Source organism: Arachis ipaensis, chromosome B01 (assembly GCF_000816755.2).
Source record: "Arachis ipaensis cultivar K30076 chromosome B01, Araip1.1, whole genome shotgun sequence".
NCBI lineage: Eukaryota > Viridiplantae > Streptophyta > Magnoliopsida > Fabales > Fabaceae > Arachis > Arachis ipaensis.
The window spans coordinates 14285347-14299600 of record NC_029785.2 but is presented as its reverse complement, the minus strand read 5'-3'; the positions used below and the strand labels follow the sequence as shown (position 1 = coordinate 14299600).

The window sequence follows — 14254 nt, the reverse complement described above, 5'->3', positions numbered from 1 at the left end:
TTATACTTAGAATTAACGTAATTTTTTTTTATTAAAAACTGAAGGAATTTTGTGGGGCTATATTTCCAAAAAAAATTTAATATAAAAATGAAGATGATGTTTTGGTTGAATATTGATTTTTGAAGTGTATTACAATATTATAAATGTGTAAAAACTATCGATACAATGTATTGGCCAAAATATTGACATATATTTAATACATATTTTGTATATTGAATTTTTAGGGCAATTTAGGAAAATAAAACATTTGACTTCCAAAATTACGGAAATACAATTTTTGCAATTTGGATACGAAAATGCAACTTTCTATAAATCTATGTAAACTGTGAAAGGGGTCCTATAGATTTAAAATACACGTAAATCGCTGAAGGGATTCTACGGTTTACATTGACGAAGTATTTGGGAAGAAACCGTGGTATGGGTTCCACGGTTTCCGTGGGAATGCAAAACATGCACAAACATACAAAACACGCACCGAATTCTACTATATATACCAACCTAGAGTGAGTGGTGTGATAATAGAGTGTCATTTTTATTTCAAGAATTTATCTTTTTATTTATTTTACGCTTAAAAAATTAAAAAAATTCTAAAATAATAGTCCAAAATTGGGAGTATATTTGAACTTTTACTTAAATTAAAAAATTAAAATTTAAATAGAATATAATTCTATTTAATTCAAATTATATTAGATTAAATCAAAATAATTTAAAAAATAAATTTAAACTAGCACTGTACAAATCAATCATTTCCATAAAATTGAATTAGATTGAAAAGTATAAATCAAATCAATATTATCTAAATCGTTTAAAATTATATCATTTTTATAATTTGAATAAATTCAAAATGTACTACAAAATATAGTCTTATTTCGTTGACAATACAAATGATAGATGTAAATATATCCCATTGACTCTAGGTTGGTATATATAGTGAAACTTCGTGTATAAACTGTTGGACCCCTTCTACGGTTTATGCATGTTTTGCATCCTCACAGGAACCGTAGAATCCCTATCACGGTTTCTTTTCAAATGCTTTATCAACTAAACCGCAGAATCCTTCGGTTTACGTGTATTTTAAATCCGTGGGACTCTTTCCACGGTTTATATAGATTTGTAGAAAATTACATTTTCGTATCCAAACTGTAAAAGTAACATTCCTGTAATTTTAAATGCTAAATATTTTATTTTCGTTCGACCCCTTCAATTTTATGATGTTTTGGTTGAATATTGATATTTGAAGTGTATTATAATATTATAAATGTGTAAAAATTTCGATACAACATATTGGCCAAAATATTAACATGTATTCAATACACATTTTGTATATTGATTTTTTATCTATAAAATTTATCTATTTGTAATTATATTTTTAAAGAATAGGAGAAAAATTAAACATTTTCTATCTTTGAAAATTAATGTGGAGATGAAGATGGTGATAGAGATAAAGACAAAAACAGGGACAAAAATAAAGATGAAGAAAAATTTTGTTATATCTAGTGGGAAATAAGGGGTTTTTCCTGCTCCCACAATCCTCTATATTTTCATTTCTATGCATAAACACTTGAAATTAATAAATGATAAAATTAACTGCATATTTTATGAATAAAAGTAATGTAATTATCTTTTTCAAATTAGGGATGTCAATGGGGTATGGTGGGAGCGGGGGGATGCCTCCCGGCTCTCCATCTCCGTCCCCAGATTTACTCCCCGTCCTCGTTTCTATTATCCGTCGTGGGAGAATATTACTCCCCATCCCCATTTTTTATAGGGCTCCATTCCCCGCGGAGACCATTCTCCATCTATCTGATAATTCTAACTAATGATTAATTTTCATATGAATAGAGGTGTAAGTATCCATTCTATACAAAAATAACAAGATTTATACAAAAAGTCTAAACGACAAGATGGTGACTTCTTTCGAAATGACGCAGTGGGGAGACGCAACGGCGAGTCAGAGAACAGAGAAGTGGACAAGGTGGGAGAAGCGGCAACAGAGAGGAGAATGGACACGACGACAGAGTTACGGAAAGGAACGCCGCAAATAGAGAGCACGACGCGGTGAGGATCATGGCACGATGAGGTATGACGATGCGGTGAGAAGGGAGAGTGGTGAGAGAGTGGCTGCAAAGAGGTTAGGAATTTTTAAATTGAAGAAGGGTTATGCAAATGAGGATTAGGAGTTTTGAGTTTCTATATATATATGTGTGTGTGAAATGACTAAAAAACATATATGAGAAATAAACTATTAAGAACAATTCAGTAAATTTATGAATTTCGAAGATTAGCGGGGATGGGATGGGGATCCCCACTCAGATCCCCGCGCCTGCCTCAGAGGAATTTTAATTTGTTTCCCATTCTCATCCCCACGAAAAAAATCTCCACAATCGAATCCCCATTCAGAACAGTTCTCGCAGAGATCCCTGTATCTAGGAAAGTTTTACCATCCCTATTCCAAACAAAGCATCGTAAAAATATAACTAATATAATTATCTCAGCTAATAAATGAAATTTAAAGTTAAAAGAAAATTTAATTATGACATTTAAATTCTTTTATATTTAAAATACATTAAAGTTATGTTTAATAACCAAAAAATATTAACAAAAATAATCAGTATTTTTATTAAAAAAATATCAATAAAATTTATTTTTCTATTCTTTTAAATATGTTTACTCTTAAAATAATATTAAACATACTTTTCTTGAATAATAAATTAAAATAATTTAACATATATGATAATTATTAGTTAAAATAAAACATAAAAAGAATATTTTACTTATTTATTTCTTTATTTTTGCGAATACGCGGATATGCGGATACCAACACAAAATCCGCAATCCGATCCGATTAGTGTGTGGATCCGATCCGATCCTATCCGAAGGCCTTGCGGATTGGATCCATATCCGCAATTTTCGGATCGGATTCGGATAAACACCGCGGATATGCGGATCGGATCCGATCCATGGACACCCCTAGTTTGAATGAGGTAATTAAAGAAAGAAAAGTAACTTGAGAGAATATTTAAAATTCCTAATGAAAAATAATGTATTTGATTTTGTTTATAGAATATTTATTTCAAATTCAAGAGATTTTAACGAGAGATTTTTGCTATTAAAAATGAGAAATCTTAATTTTCAAAAGAGAGAGAATGTTTATTTCATCGTCTTTTTACTTCACTTCAAATGAATTTATCTGTGCATTAATTTACACTTATAATTGATAAATAATAAAATCAACTACAAATTTTTTGAAATAAAGTTAATCTAATTATTTTTTTTCCAAACAAAACATCATAAACATACAACTAATATGATTATCTCAACTAAATAAAAAATTTTAAAATTAAGGAGAATTAAATTACAACATTTAAATTTTAAAATTTAAGAACAAAAATATTATATAACTAACTAAGTCTTATATTTATCTTACACTAAAGTTAATCTTAATCAACTCTGATCTGCTTTTCACTAAAAAGACTCGCAGACAGTTAACATTCTTCATTTAAAAATTCATTATTTAATTTAAACACCCGCTAAGCGCTAAGTACATAGAGTAATTCTATTTTTTACACTCGGTCAGTCGGTCTTATCGAAGTGGGAGAAAAAGGAACTAAAGATAAAGGAAAGCTTTCCATTTCTAAACACAATTTACAAAAATTTAAAAATTAAACACTACATAAACGAGAACACAACCATCGCATAAAAAACATCTGCATCATCGTTATCATAAGTCGTTGACGTGTGTTTGCATGGTCTTGACTGCCAAGGTAGTAGCAGCTATATACACACATTGCATGGTCTACATCATGTCATCATTGTTATAATGTTATTATTAGCCACACTTTTATAACATTATATATATCGAATAATAATAATAATAATAATAATATTTTTATAATATACACTTTACTTATCAAAATTTATAGAGGGGTCAAAATAACTGACCACGGCAAGTGCACACCAAAACATGAGCATTGATCCTTTCTATGAATATTAAATATTTAAATAATAACTAATTTAATATAAACTTGCATAATGTGGTTCAATGATTTCTTCATCTTGTAAAGTCGTGAACGAGATTTGTTCTGTCTGCAGCGTTGAGTCTCCAAGAAGGGAATGGGTCCATGTCATCATTGGCATCATAATCCATGAAACGTAACTCGCCATTATTATTGCCTTGAGAGTTTGTATAGTACCACGAATTGTTATTGTTGCGGCCGTACATGTGCGCCGCAACCGGCTCCATTTCGCCGCCGCTGTTAGTAACGGTGGTTGTGGTAGCGGCTGCAGTAGCGCTGGCTCTTCTCTCTTCTTTCTTGTATCTAATCCCGCATGCATTGCATAGTGTCTGCTTGCAATTCAAACACAAAAACAACCTTAAATAAAGTGTACCTTAAACATATATAGAAGTATGTGATTATATATGGAGGGGTGAAAAGCGAAAGCTTACTATTTAAAAGATAGTTCATCATGAAATTCAGCCACTCTCTTTATTAATTGAAGCATCGACATTTTTTTTTAAATTAGCAAAAAATTTAATATAATCCTTTTCGTTAATACATGAAATTGCCTTCATATAAAATTTATGTTTAAAAATCATTAAATAATTTAATAATATAAAATTATTTATTATTTTTTATTAATTAAATACTGATCAGATTTTAATAAAAATGCTGCCTCCAAATTTTTTCATATATTATATCTCATATTTTTAAATATTAATAATTAACAAAATAATAAATTTTTGTAAGATTCGTCCTAATAAAATATGTACGTCGACTAAAATTACTCGCCACTAACAATAAAAATTGCTGGATCTAGAAATTTTCACCCATTCATATATTTACCTTGGGTCCACGAGGACCGTTCCTCCATAGGGGTGTGGAAGTGGTATCACAGTTGGCACAGCGGCGAGAAAAGAAAGCATCACCGTCGGATCCCTTGCTGGCTTTAGCCTCAGAATGATGAGGATTCTGTTTGGAGCGACGTTCATGATGATGATGACGTGTTCGCCTGTCTTCGTCTTCGGAGAATCGCGTGGACGGTGTCCCCAGGGAGAGGGTACAGTCCACGGACGACCAAGACAAAGACGACGAAGAAGGTGTAAAGGAGTAGCTGTTTGGGTCACCGTAATAATAGTCATCTCCATAGGGTGTGGGGAACATGCCGCATTTACACGTGCCCATCACGTGATCCTGAGAGTTGCTGTTACTGCAACAATGATTCATCATTCTTTTCTTTATCTTGTCAAAATTGTATGTAGAGGAGCCAAGTTAGAGAGGTTTGAGAAATAAAAAGCGGGGAATATAATGAGGAAAAGAGCGAGAGAGAGTCAAAGGGTATTATTTTGCAATATGAAAGAAGGTTTGAAATGTGAGAGGGACACTTACAATGCAGGAAATGAATGAAGAGTTAGAAGGGTATGAGAAATGAGTGTTGTCAGCTAGCTTTATATAAGCTAATAAAGGAGTCCACGTTGTCATAGTAACCGCAAATAGAGAGTTTAGTTTTGTCTTTTTATAGTCAAAGGATATCAGGACTAAAAGAAATAAACATGAGGGGCCCAAAGTCTGGGTTATAGCCTGGAAAAAGTGAACTCTTAAGTGAGAAGAAATCAAGAGGTGACTAAGACTGAATCATAACTAATTAGTCACAGAACCAGGAGTTGAGTTTTGTTGGTACTTGGTAAGGCATGCATGAGTCTACTTTTTAGAGTTATTGCGCATTTGCGCTTATGCTATCACATGACTATTGCATTTGGAAAAAGAAATTAAAATTGATTGACAAAAAAATAAGATTAAACTAAGTTTTTGTAATGTATTTAGTGTAAAATATATTAGATTGAATTATGTTTTAGTATTATATTTAGTTTAAAATAAATATGGAGATTAAGAGATAGATTTAAAAAGTTAAATGAGAGTATTTTTAAAAAGAATATCATTAAAGTTTTAATTTTCGTTTCTAAAAATTTCAGTTTTTTATGTCTCTAATTTTTAAAAATATTAAAGGAATTAAAATTTTATTTCAAATTAAAAAAAATATTTTTAACATTAAATTATTTTTTTAATATTTTTTCTCACGCGTCATTGTGCTGACGGTCGTTTTATTGGTAATATAGTATTAATAATTTTTTTCACGCTGTAATTTATTGACGCTTATTGTTGTCAGTGTTATTATTTTTAGAATTATTCTCCACATCCAAGTAAGTGTTATTATTTTTAGAATTAGGGAAAGTATGAGGAGACAATAGCTTTATTGTACAATGCGTACAATGGGGTTTAATTGTAATTAAAATTAAATTATGGGTAGTTATTTAATTTTGAATTCTTTCTAATTTGAAATTTGAATTAAATTATGATTACCTTAAGTTATATAATCAAATCAACAAATCCCTCTCTCAATCCGCCGTTACCTCCTTTTTCTCCGTCGCTTCTTCTCTAACAAACCCTTATCTCTCTTCTTCGTTTATTCAACCCATATCACCCCAACCATCACCCCCCAGCCAAGCAACCACCGTCACCCACCCTCTCTCTCTTCTCTTTCTTTCCTCTTTCCCCATTTCTCCCTACCGTGTTCGTTGCCCCACGCTCCTGTTTGCGCCTGTCAGCTCCGGCGAGCAACACCCCAGTGCAATCCAGCAGCGGCTAAGTTCTATGCTGCTGGACACCATCACTGCCCCCGTTCTTCTTTCTCTCCTTCATCAACACAGGTTTCATCCCTTTCCTTGTCCCCGGTTCTTTCTATTTTATTTATTTCATTGCTTTTAATTCTGGTTTCTGCATATAGATTAGGCTTAGTACTAGTTAATATCTGTTGCTAGATTGAATATGTTTGCTGGCTGAATTTTATGGGTTGATTGCTGCTTCCATTGAACTAAATGTTCTGTTTACACATGATGCACACCATATGCTCGATGAAATGCCTAAATGAAATCTGTATGTTTAATTCTTATATATGGCCAGCATTTGACTTAAATTCTATTCTCATGAGGCAGTATAATTTACAATTGTGCAGTTTTATGTGATTTCTAATGATATTTGAGCTTGAATTTTGTTATGCACTTGTTTGTAATTTTTTTTTATCAAAACACCAATTTGGTTAAAAATTCAGATGTTATCAATTGTTTGGTGTATTTTTGAGTAATTAAAATTGGTTTTCATCAAAATTATTGTTTTTTGAACAAAGGACCGTGTTTATGTGATTATTTTATACTATTTGACATAAATAAGTGGGCTTCTTTATTATTGCCTTGATTATTTTCTTTGTGCTAATTTTGATTAACCCTTGCAAATTCAATACACAATTGCAATAACTAAGCTTTCCAGCCTCAATTCACTCTAAATTGCCCCAGTCTAAGTTGTTTGCACGTTAATTACATTTATTTCTTTAATAGTTAATTAGGCTCCTTAATTGTGGATGAAACTAGATCTTTCTTGGACTAACTTTTATTGCTATATGAATTTATTTGGTTTAATATAAATTGCATGTATAAACATGAGATTGTTGAATATGAAAAATAGCAAATGTTATTATCATCATTAAGATTTAATTTGATAATGAAAATTAAATAGCCAAGAGTTAGTTATCAACGGATGGGCGACTTAATATGCTTCATGTATGTTCAGTTTGGAATATACATATGATCACACATGATAAACACTAAATGAATTAAAAAAAAAACAACTCTAGTCACCATTGGCTCTGAAACCGATGTCTGGACTATGTGCTTGGTAGTTGTAGCTACTGCATATTCATGTATGTGATGTATAGTGACATTGTTTGCGCTGGTTAGTGAGGTTTTTTTTTGGTCTAAGTGCTTGGTAGAATGATTGGCTTGATTTCTTTTTTATGGTTGCATTGCTTGTGCTGGTTAGTGAGGTTTCAAGCAAATGATATATACTAAGGATTTATCTTATTATTTTTTTTTTTTGAAATTGTAGGCCATGCAACTGTCGGATGTTATTGAGGTTGGAAGTGAAGAGACGGATTTTGGTTACGAGGTTTGGACTCTAGAGGTCGGTGCTCATGTTGGCCGCAATGAGTCCCACCAATTTGATGGGTTCATGTCTTTGTTAAGCTCATTCGACAATAGTTAGTTTCTGTTAGACATGACTTTTCAATACGTAATTCATGTATTAGATACTATAGACGAAAACGGTTATCTGGTATAGAAAGAATGGGTTTATTTTTAAAAAATTTTGGATGTTCGTTTCTAAATATTAATGATGTTCACCGTTATTGTATTCATCCGGATGGTTAATTTATTAGACAATATGGATGTTCATTCTAATTATATGATCCCACTTATTGATTATATGATTATCACTACTCACAAATGTTGGATGTTCATCTTGACATATAACTGGATGTTCAGACCGTGGTCACTATAGCGTCTATTCAGGACGCTTCATGAAATCTTGGCTCAATGTCAAAATTCAAGAACTCAATGCTTAACAAATTCAAGTCATTTGACTTTGGAAAAGTAAACATAAATTTCTAGATAAAGACTGGATGTTTGTTATAGTAAGAATCTAGATGGTTACTTTCACAGATAAAATGGATGTTCACTTTCGCTGTAACATCTGTTCAGAATGCTTCATGGAAACTCGACTCAAGTTCAAATTTCAAAAACTCAATGCTTAACAATTTCAAGTTGTTCCACTTCGGAAAACTAAAGATAAATCCCTGAATAAAGACATAGTTAGACGGATGTTCGTTTTAGCTAGAATATGGATGGTTCCTTTCACAGAGAAAATGGATGTTCACTTTCATGCATTTTTTAGAATGTCATGCCTGAGTGAATGAAGACCAACATTTTCACAAAATTACAAAAGGTAAAAGAGGGTCCACAATTACGTCCTCCTAGTTTCACATAAATAAATTCCCAAGACTAGAACCAGTGTATAAGCAAAACAAGCATATCAAAAGTTACACTCTAGTATGAATATGCTAATTTTTCCTCCCCTTGACCTTTTCCACAGGTGGTAATCCTTCAGCCCGTCGCGTCAACGTCCTTGTGCTAGGTGCTGTGAGTATGCTAACACCTGATCATGCAATTGGTCCTCTGCAATGCAATACAAGGTTATTTTCACTTTATAACAAGGAAAAAAAAACATAACATAACAAATTAATAATTAAATAATCCAACAAATATCAACCAAATTTCAACAAATGTCAGTCAGATTACGTCACATTGGATGAACATGGTCCCAACAAAAACAGGGAAAAAAATTAATTTAAACTGATATATAAACTATATCACCAAACTTTATTCAATCTTTTTCCGCGCTAAAGTTAAATCATCATGAATTGCAACAGCCTGAACTAACTACAGACTCCACAGTCGTCGGGATGCTACAATCGCACCTAATGCTTTCTCACCATGGTTAATCACTCATATCATCAACAAAATCCATCTATGATACTACTTGCAATAGCGATTACCATTCGCAAAATGAACAACTCCACCTACTTATCTTGGATGGTTAGGATTCTTCCGGTGATGATGTTCGTTGTGTTTCCGGTGAACCGTTGAGGAACTTGCAGCTGGTTTCCCAGGTTCGGATGTGCAGCTGCTCGCGGACACGCGAGTAGAGAGGTACGGCTGCTACTTTCCGGCGTGAGCGCTCCTTTGCCTTCAGTTCTGATCAGAGGCGGAGCTCGGAGGGGCTGGGTGGCGGTGACAGCGGGGTGTTCAGCGGCAGCCAGGTGCCGTCCTTGAGGGCTCTGATGAGGTCATTTCCGTTCCCTGTTCGCCTTCCACGGTTCAAGCTTGCGGCGCAAATGGGTCTTCTTGGTTCGTCGGTCAGTGGAGTAATTTGGAGGGTTTTGGATGGGGAGTGAAACGTCGACAACCTAGTGGTTTGGGATATGGGGGAAAAAGTGTAATTAGCATAACATGTGTGGTGGGTAAACTAAACAGCCACATTAGATTAGGGTTATTAATGGGTTAATTTCCTCTTTTAAATTAGATTGGGCCTTATAAACAGCACATTATAGTCATTGTATACATATTTCATTGTCTCCCTAGCGGGACTCTTAGAATTATTGTCCACATTCAAGCAATTTTAACATCTAAGTTCATCTAAGTAATTTAGAGTCACGCGCTTCTTTTTCTTCTTCTCCCCTTGCGGCACCAACAACACCACCACCTCATTCTCCTTCTTTTCTCATTTGAATTTTTTCTTCTCCTTCCTTTTTCTTCTTCTCCTCCATTATCATCATCATCATCATTATCATCATCATCATCGTGATCATTATCGTTATCGTTATCATCATCTTCTTCTTATACATATCGCCATTATCATTATTGTCATTATTGTTATTGTTGAATTTTTGCAATGTTGATGATGTTGTTTGATCCAAAATAGATTTTCAATGTGTTTTTGTTCATGATTCAGTCTTGTTTATGTGATTATTTTCGAACTGAGTTAATTGTGTCGCAATTGTTATGTAATTTCAGTTTTTTTTTTAGTTAATTGTGTCGCAATCATTATATAATTTCGGTTCATTTCTGAGTGAATTAAGGTGCATTTGGATTGGTTGTCTTGCACAATTCAAAACTCTTTCTTCTCAACTTCTACTGCTTCTTCTTCTTCTTTTTTTCTTTTTTTCTTCTTCATCTTCTCATTCTTATTTTATTTTTTCAAAATTTTTCTTGATTTACTCAAATTTAACACAATTTCTGAGTTCTGCAGATTCTTTACCATTGTTTTATACTTCTCTTTTTTCTGAGTTAATTGTGTCACAATTATTTGTAATTTCGGTTCATTTCTGAGTCAATTGTAGCGCAATTATTATATAATTTCGGTTCATTTCTGAGTGAACTAAATTGCATTTAGACTCGTTGCCCTACACAATTCAAAATTCTTTCTCCTCTTCCTCCTCATCTTCTACTGCTTTTTCTCCTTCTTTTTCATCTTTTTCTTCTTCATCTTCTCCTTCTTATTTCATATTCTCAATTTTTTTTATTTACTTAAATTTAACACAATTTTTTAGTTCTGCATATTCTTTACCATTTTTCTCTGCTTCTCTTTCTTTCTGAGTTAATTGTGTTGCAAATGTTATGTAATTTCGGTTCATTTCTGAGTTAATTGTGTCGCAATCATTATATAATTTCGGTTCATTTTTGAGTGAATTAAACTGCATTTGGACTCGTTGTCCTGCTTAATTCAAAACTCTTTCTCCTCACCTTCTACTACAATAACAGCAATAACAGTAGCAACAAAAGAATGACGATGAGAAGAAAATACGTGAAGGAGAAGGAGTAGGAGGAGAAGGAGGAGAAACATGAAGAAGAAGAAGACGACAACCTTGATTGGTTGGAAGAATGATACGTGCGCATGTAATCACACTCTTTTTAATGAGAGTAATTTTTGTTGGTTAAACTTAGACGACAATATTGCTTGAGTGTATAGTAAATCTGTTATTTTTATTATTACAAATGATTTGTGACTGTCAATAATATTATCTGTCGAATTTTTTCAACGCTCGACTTACTTAAATTAAATACATTTACCGACGGTCAAAGTTAATTACCAACAACACCTTGCCCGTTGATAAAATTCGTGCCGCAATTTATTTTTTAAATTTATTATCAAAATAATATTTTTTCAAATTATTTATTTATATGCCACGGTTTTATCACAAGAAGGAGGTGTTGAAAGTAAAGGCGCAAAGAAAATCGCTAAGCACAAAGCTAAGATACCTTTAATATAAAATTAAAGAAATTTGCTAATTATAATATATAATGATGTTTTAACTACTGCTTGGATTGATTTAGAAGGTAAAATAAATAAATTTGTTACGATTTTAGATAGTATTAAACTATTAATTTATTTTTTTCCAGTTTAATCCAATTTAATTTGAATTTATTTTTTTCCCCCTAATTTTTAATGTTATTAGACATTATCACTATCTCCTACAATCAAGTTTCATCCAAATTACAATAGTTTTTGATCTGTCACCGTATAACTCGGTCTTTATTGTGCATTATAAGTTATAACTCGGTCTTAATTATCATTCATTCTGTAACCGACACCTTCATTATCGACTTAATGACCATTATTCTGACTTAATGATCAACGATCATACCATCAACTCTATTTATCAACTCTATGCCTATAAAAGGCACCAATTTCTATATACACCGGACATTCTATACATATTCTAGATATATTCTATACACATTCTAGATAGATTTTAGAGAGATTCTAGATATATTCTATATACATTCTATATTCATAGAATTATTATAATATACAACACATGATAACTTCTATTTCATGTTTTACATTCTATATTCATAGAATTATTCTTATACCTCTTAAACACTTACTGATTTGAGCGTCGGAGTGTCTTTTGCAGGTATCCACCCCTTTGTTCTCTCCTTGCCGACGTATAACTCATCCCGACGAGAAGCTTGAAGACATTCATCGATGGACGAGCTATACACCGGCCAAATTTAGCAAGAAGACAAGTGAATAATGATATGGTAAGTCCCCAACCTTAGTTGGGTTATTATGTCGATACTTATTCAAAAAATAATTGAGTGATAAGAGTCATTCAATCAAGGTAGTTGTGTGGGGATACTTTTCCGTTTAAGAACAATTTTAGCATTTGATTGTATGTGAACTGAAAAGTTCAGAGATAGATATCCATTGATAGAATCGATTGTATGGTTCGAGGATATAATAGTTAATTGTCTTGGGAATTTTTCCGGCCCACAACAGCTTATTGATGAATTTCTCGCTCAAAGCAATTAGTTATTGAATATTTACAATTTATAGTGAAGGGCTGACATGAATAAGATAAATTGAGAAAATGAATAGGTATAAAGTCAAAACATATATTGAATAATATATATTGTAAAAGTAAAATAGTTCAAAGTAAAAAAAAATATACATTGAAAGTTGATAATTGTAGAGAAGAAGATGACATATATAAATGTCATACATGCCAAATGTGAATACCTGAACTTTGTTTTATAGGACATGCTTTAATTTGATAATAAAGCAATAAGATAACAGTTATTGAATTATACATTTAGTATAATGCTTCTAGCAGTTACAATATGACGAAAAATATTCTTCGTGCAATAATAGTAAATTTTGAATGTTTGCATGTGTTTTTGCTTAACTTTTTGTATTAAACAAATAGTAATATAAAAGTTAATAGCATAAAATAAATAGTGTAACAATTATATACAGTTGATATACAATTAATTTTTGATGGAATCCAATTTTAAGATTTCAATTCATTATTACCGTCATTTAATTGTATAAATGAAATCATTAAGCAATAAGAATATAATACATAATGAAATAAAAATGCAATTGACATTGTTGTTATATGTCATTATTGTATAGAACATATATTGAGGTTTGAATATAACTAATAAATCAGTAAATATTAGTTACACAAAATATAAATGTAAAAGTATGTTGGATAAAATATATAATTTTACTTGTGTAAATAGAGAACTTTGAAAAAGTAAGCAAAATTGATAAGTGAGTTTGTGCTTGAATTGATTGAAAACTGAGTTTGTTCTCGGATTAATTGAAAGCCGAATTTGTTTTCGGATTGATTCATTGATCGATTATGAGATGTGAAATATTATGATACGTAAAAATGAAGCAATTTGAATGTATAAAGTACATACTTTATAAAAAGTTACGATAGATTAAAATTTGATAAGAGGTATTAAATAAAATCTTAAACAAGATTGTTGAGATTGGTTCAAAAATTTGAATGTAAATCAAGTTTTATGAACCTAAGGGGAGTGAAAATTATTTTACTCGTTCCCCACAGACGGCGCCAATTGTTCTTGCTGAATTTGGCCGGTGTATAGCTCGTCCGTCGATGAATGTCTTCAAGCTTCTCGTCGGGATGAGTTATACGTCGGCAAGGAGAGAACAAGGGGGTGGATACCTGCAAAAGACACTCCGACGCTCAAATCAGTAAGTGTTTAAGAGGTATAAGAATAATTCTATGAATATAGAATGTATATAGAATATATCTAGAATCTCTCTAGAATCTATCTAGAATGTGTATAGAATATATCTAGAATATGTATAGAATGTCCGGTGTATATAGAAATTGATGCCTTTTATAGGCAGAGTTGATGAATAGAGTTGATGGTATGATCGTTGATCATTAAGTCAGAATAATTGTCATTAAGTCAATAATGAATTTGTCAGTTACAGAATGAATGATAATTAAGGCCGAGTTATAACTTATAATGCACAATAAAGACCGA

General features: G+C 32.0%; 1 protein-coding gene across 1 annotated transcript; it reads right to left on the bottom strand.

The window, feature by feature from the left end:
* LOC107616717 (GATA transcription factor 19) lies at positions 3894-5410 on the bottom strand. Its single transcript, XM_021117820.1, has 3 exons — positions 5336-5410; positions 4845-5297; positions 3894-4345 (listed from the first exon to the last, which is right to left on the bottom strand). Exons 2-3 carry the CDS (start codon positions 5226-5228, stop codon positions 4052-4054), a joined length of 678 nt encoding a protein of 225 aa, XP_020973479.1. The 5' UTR covers positions 5229-5297; positions 5336-5410; the 3' UTR covers positions 3894-4051.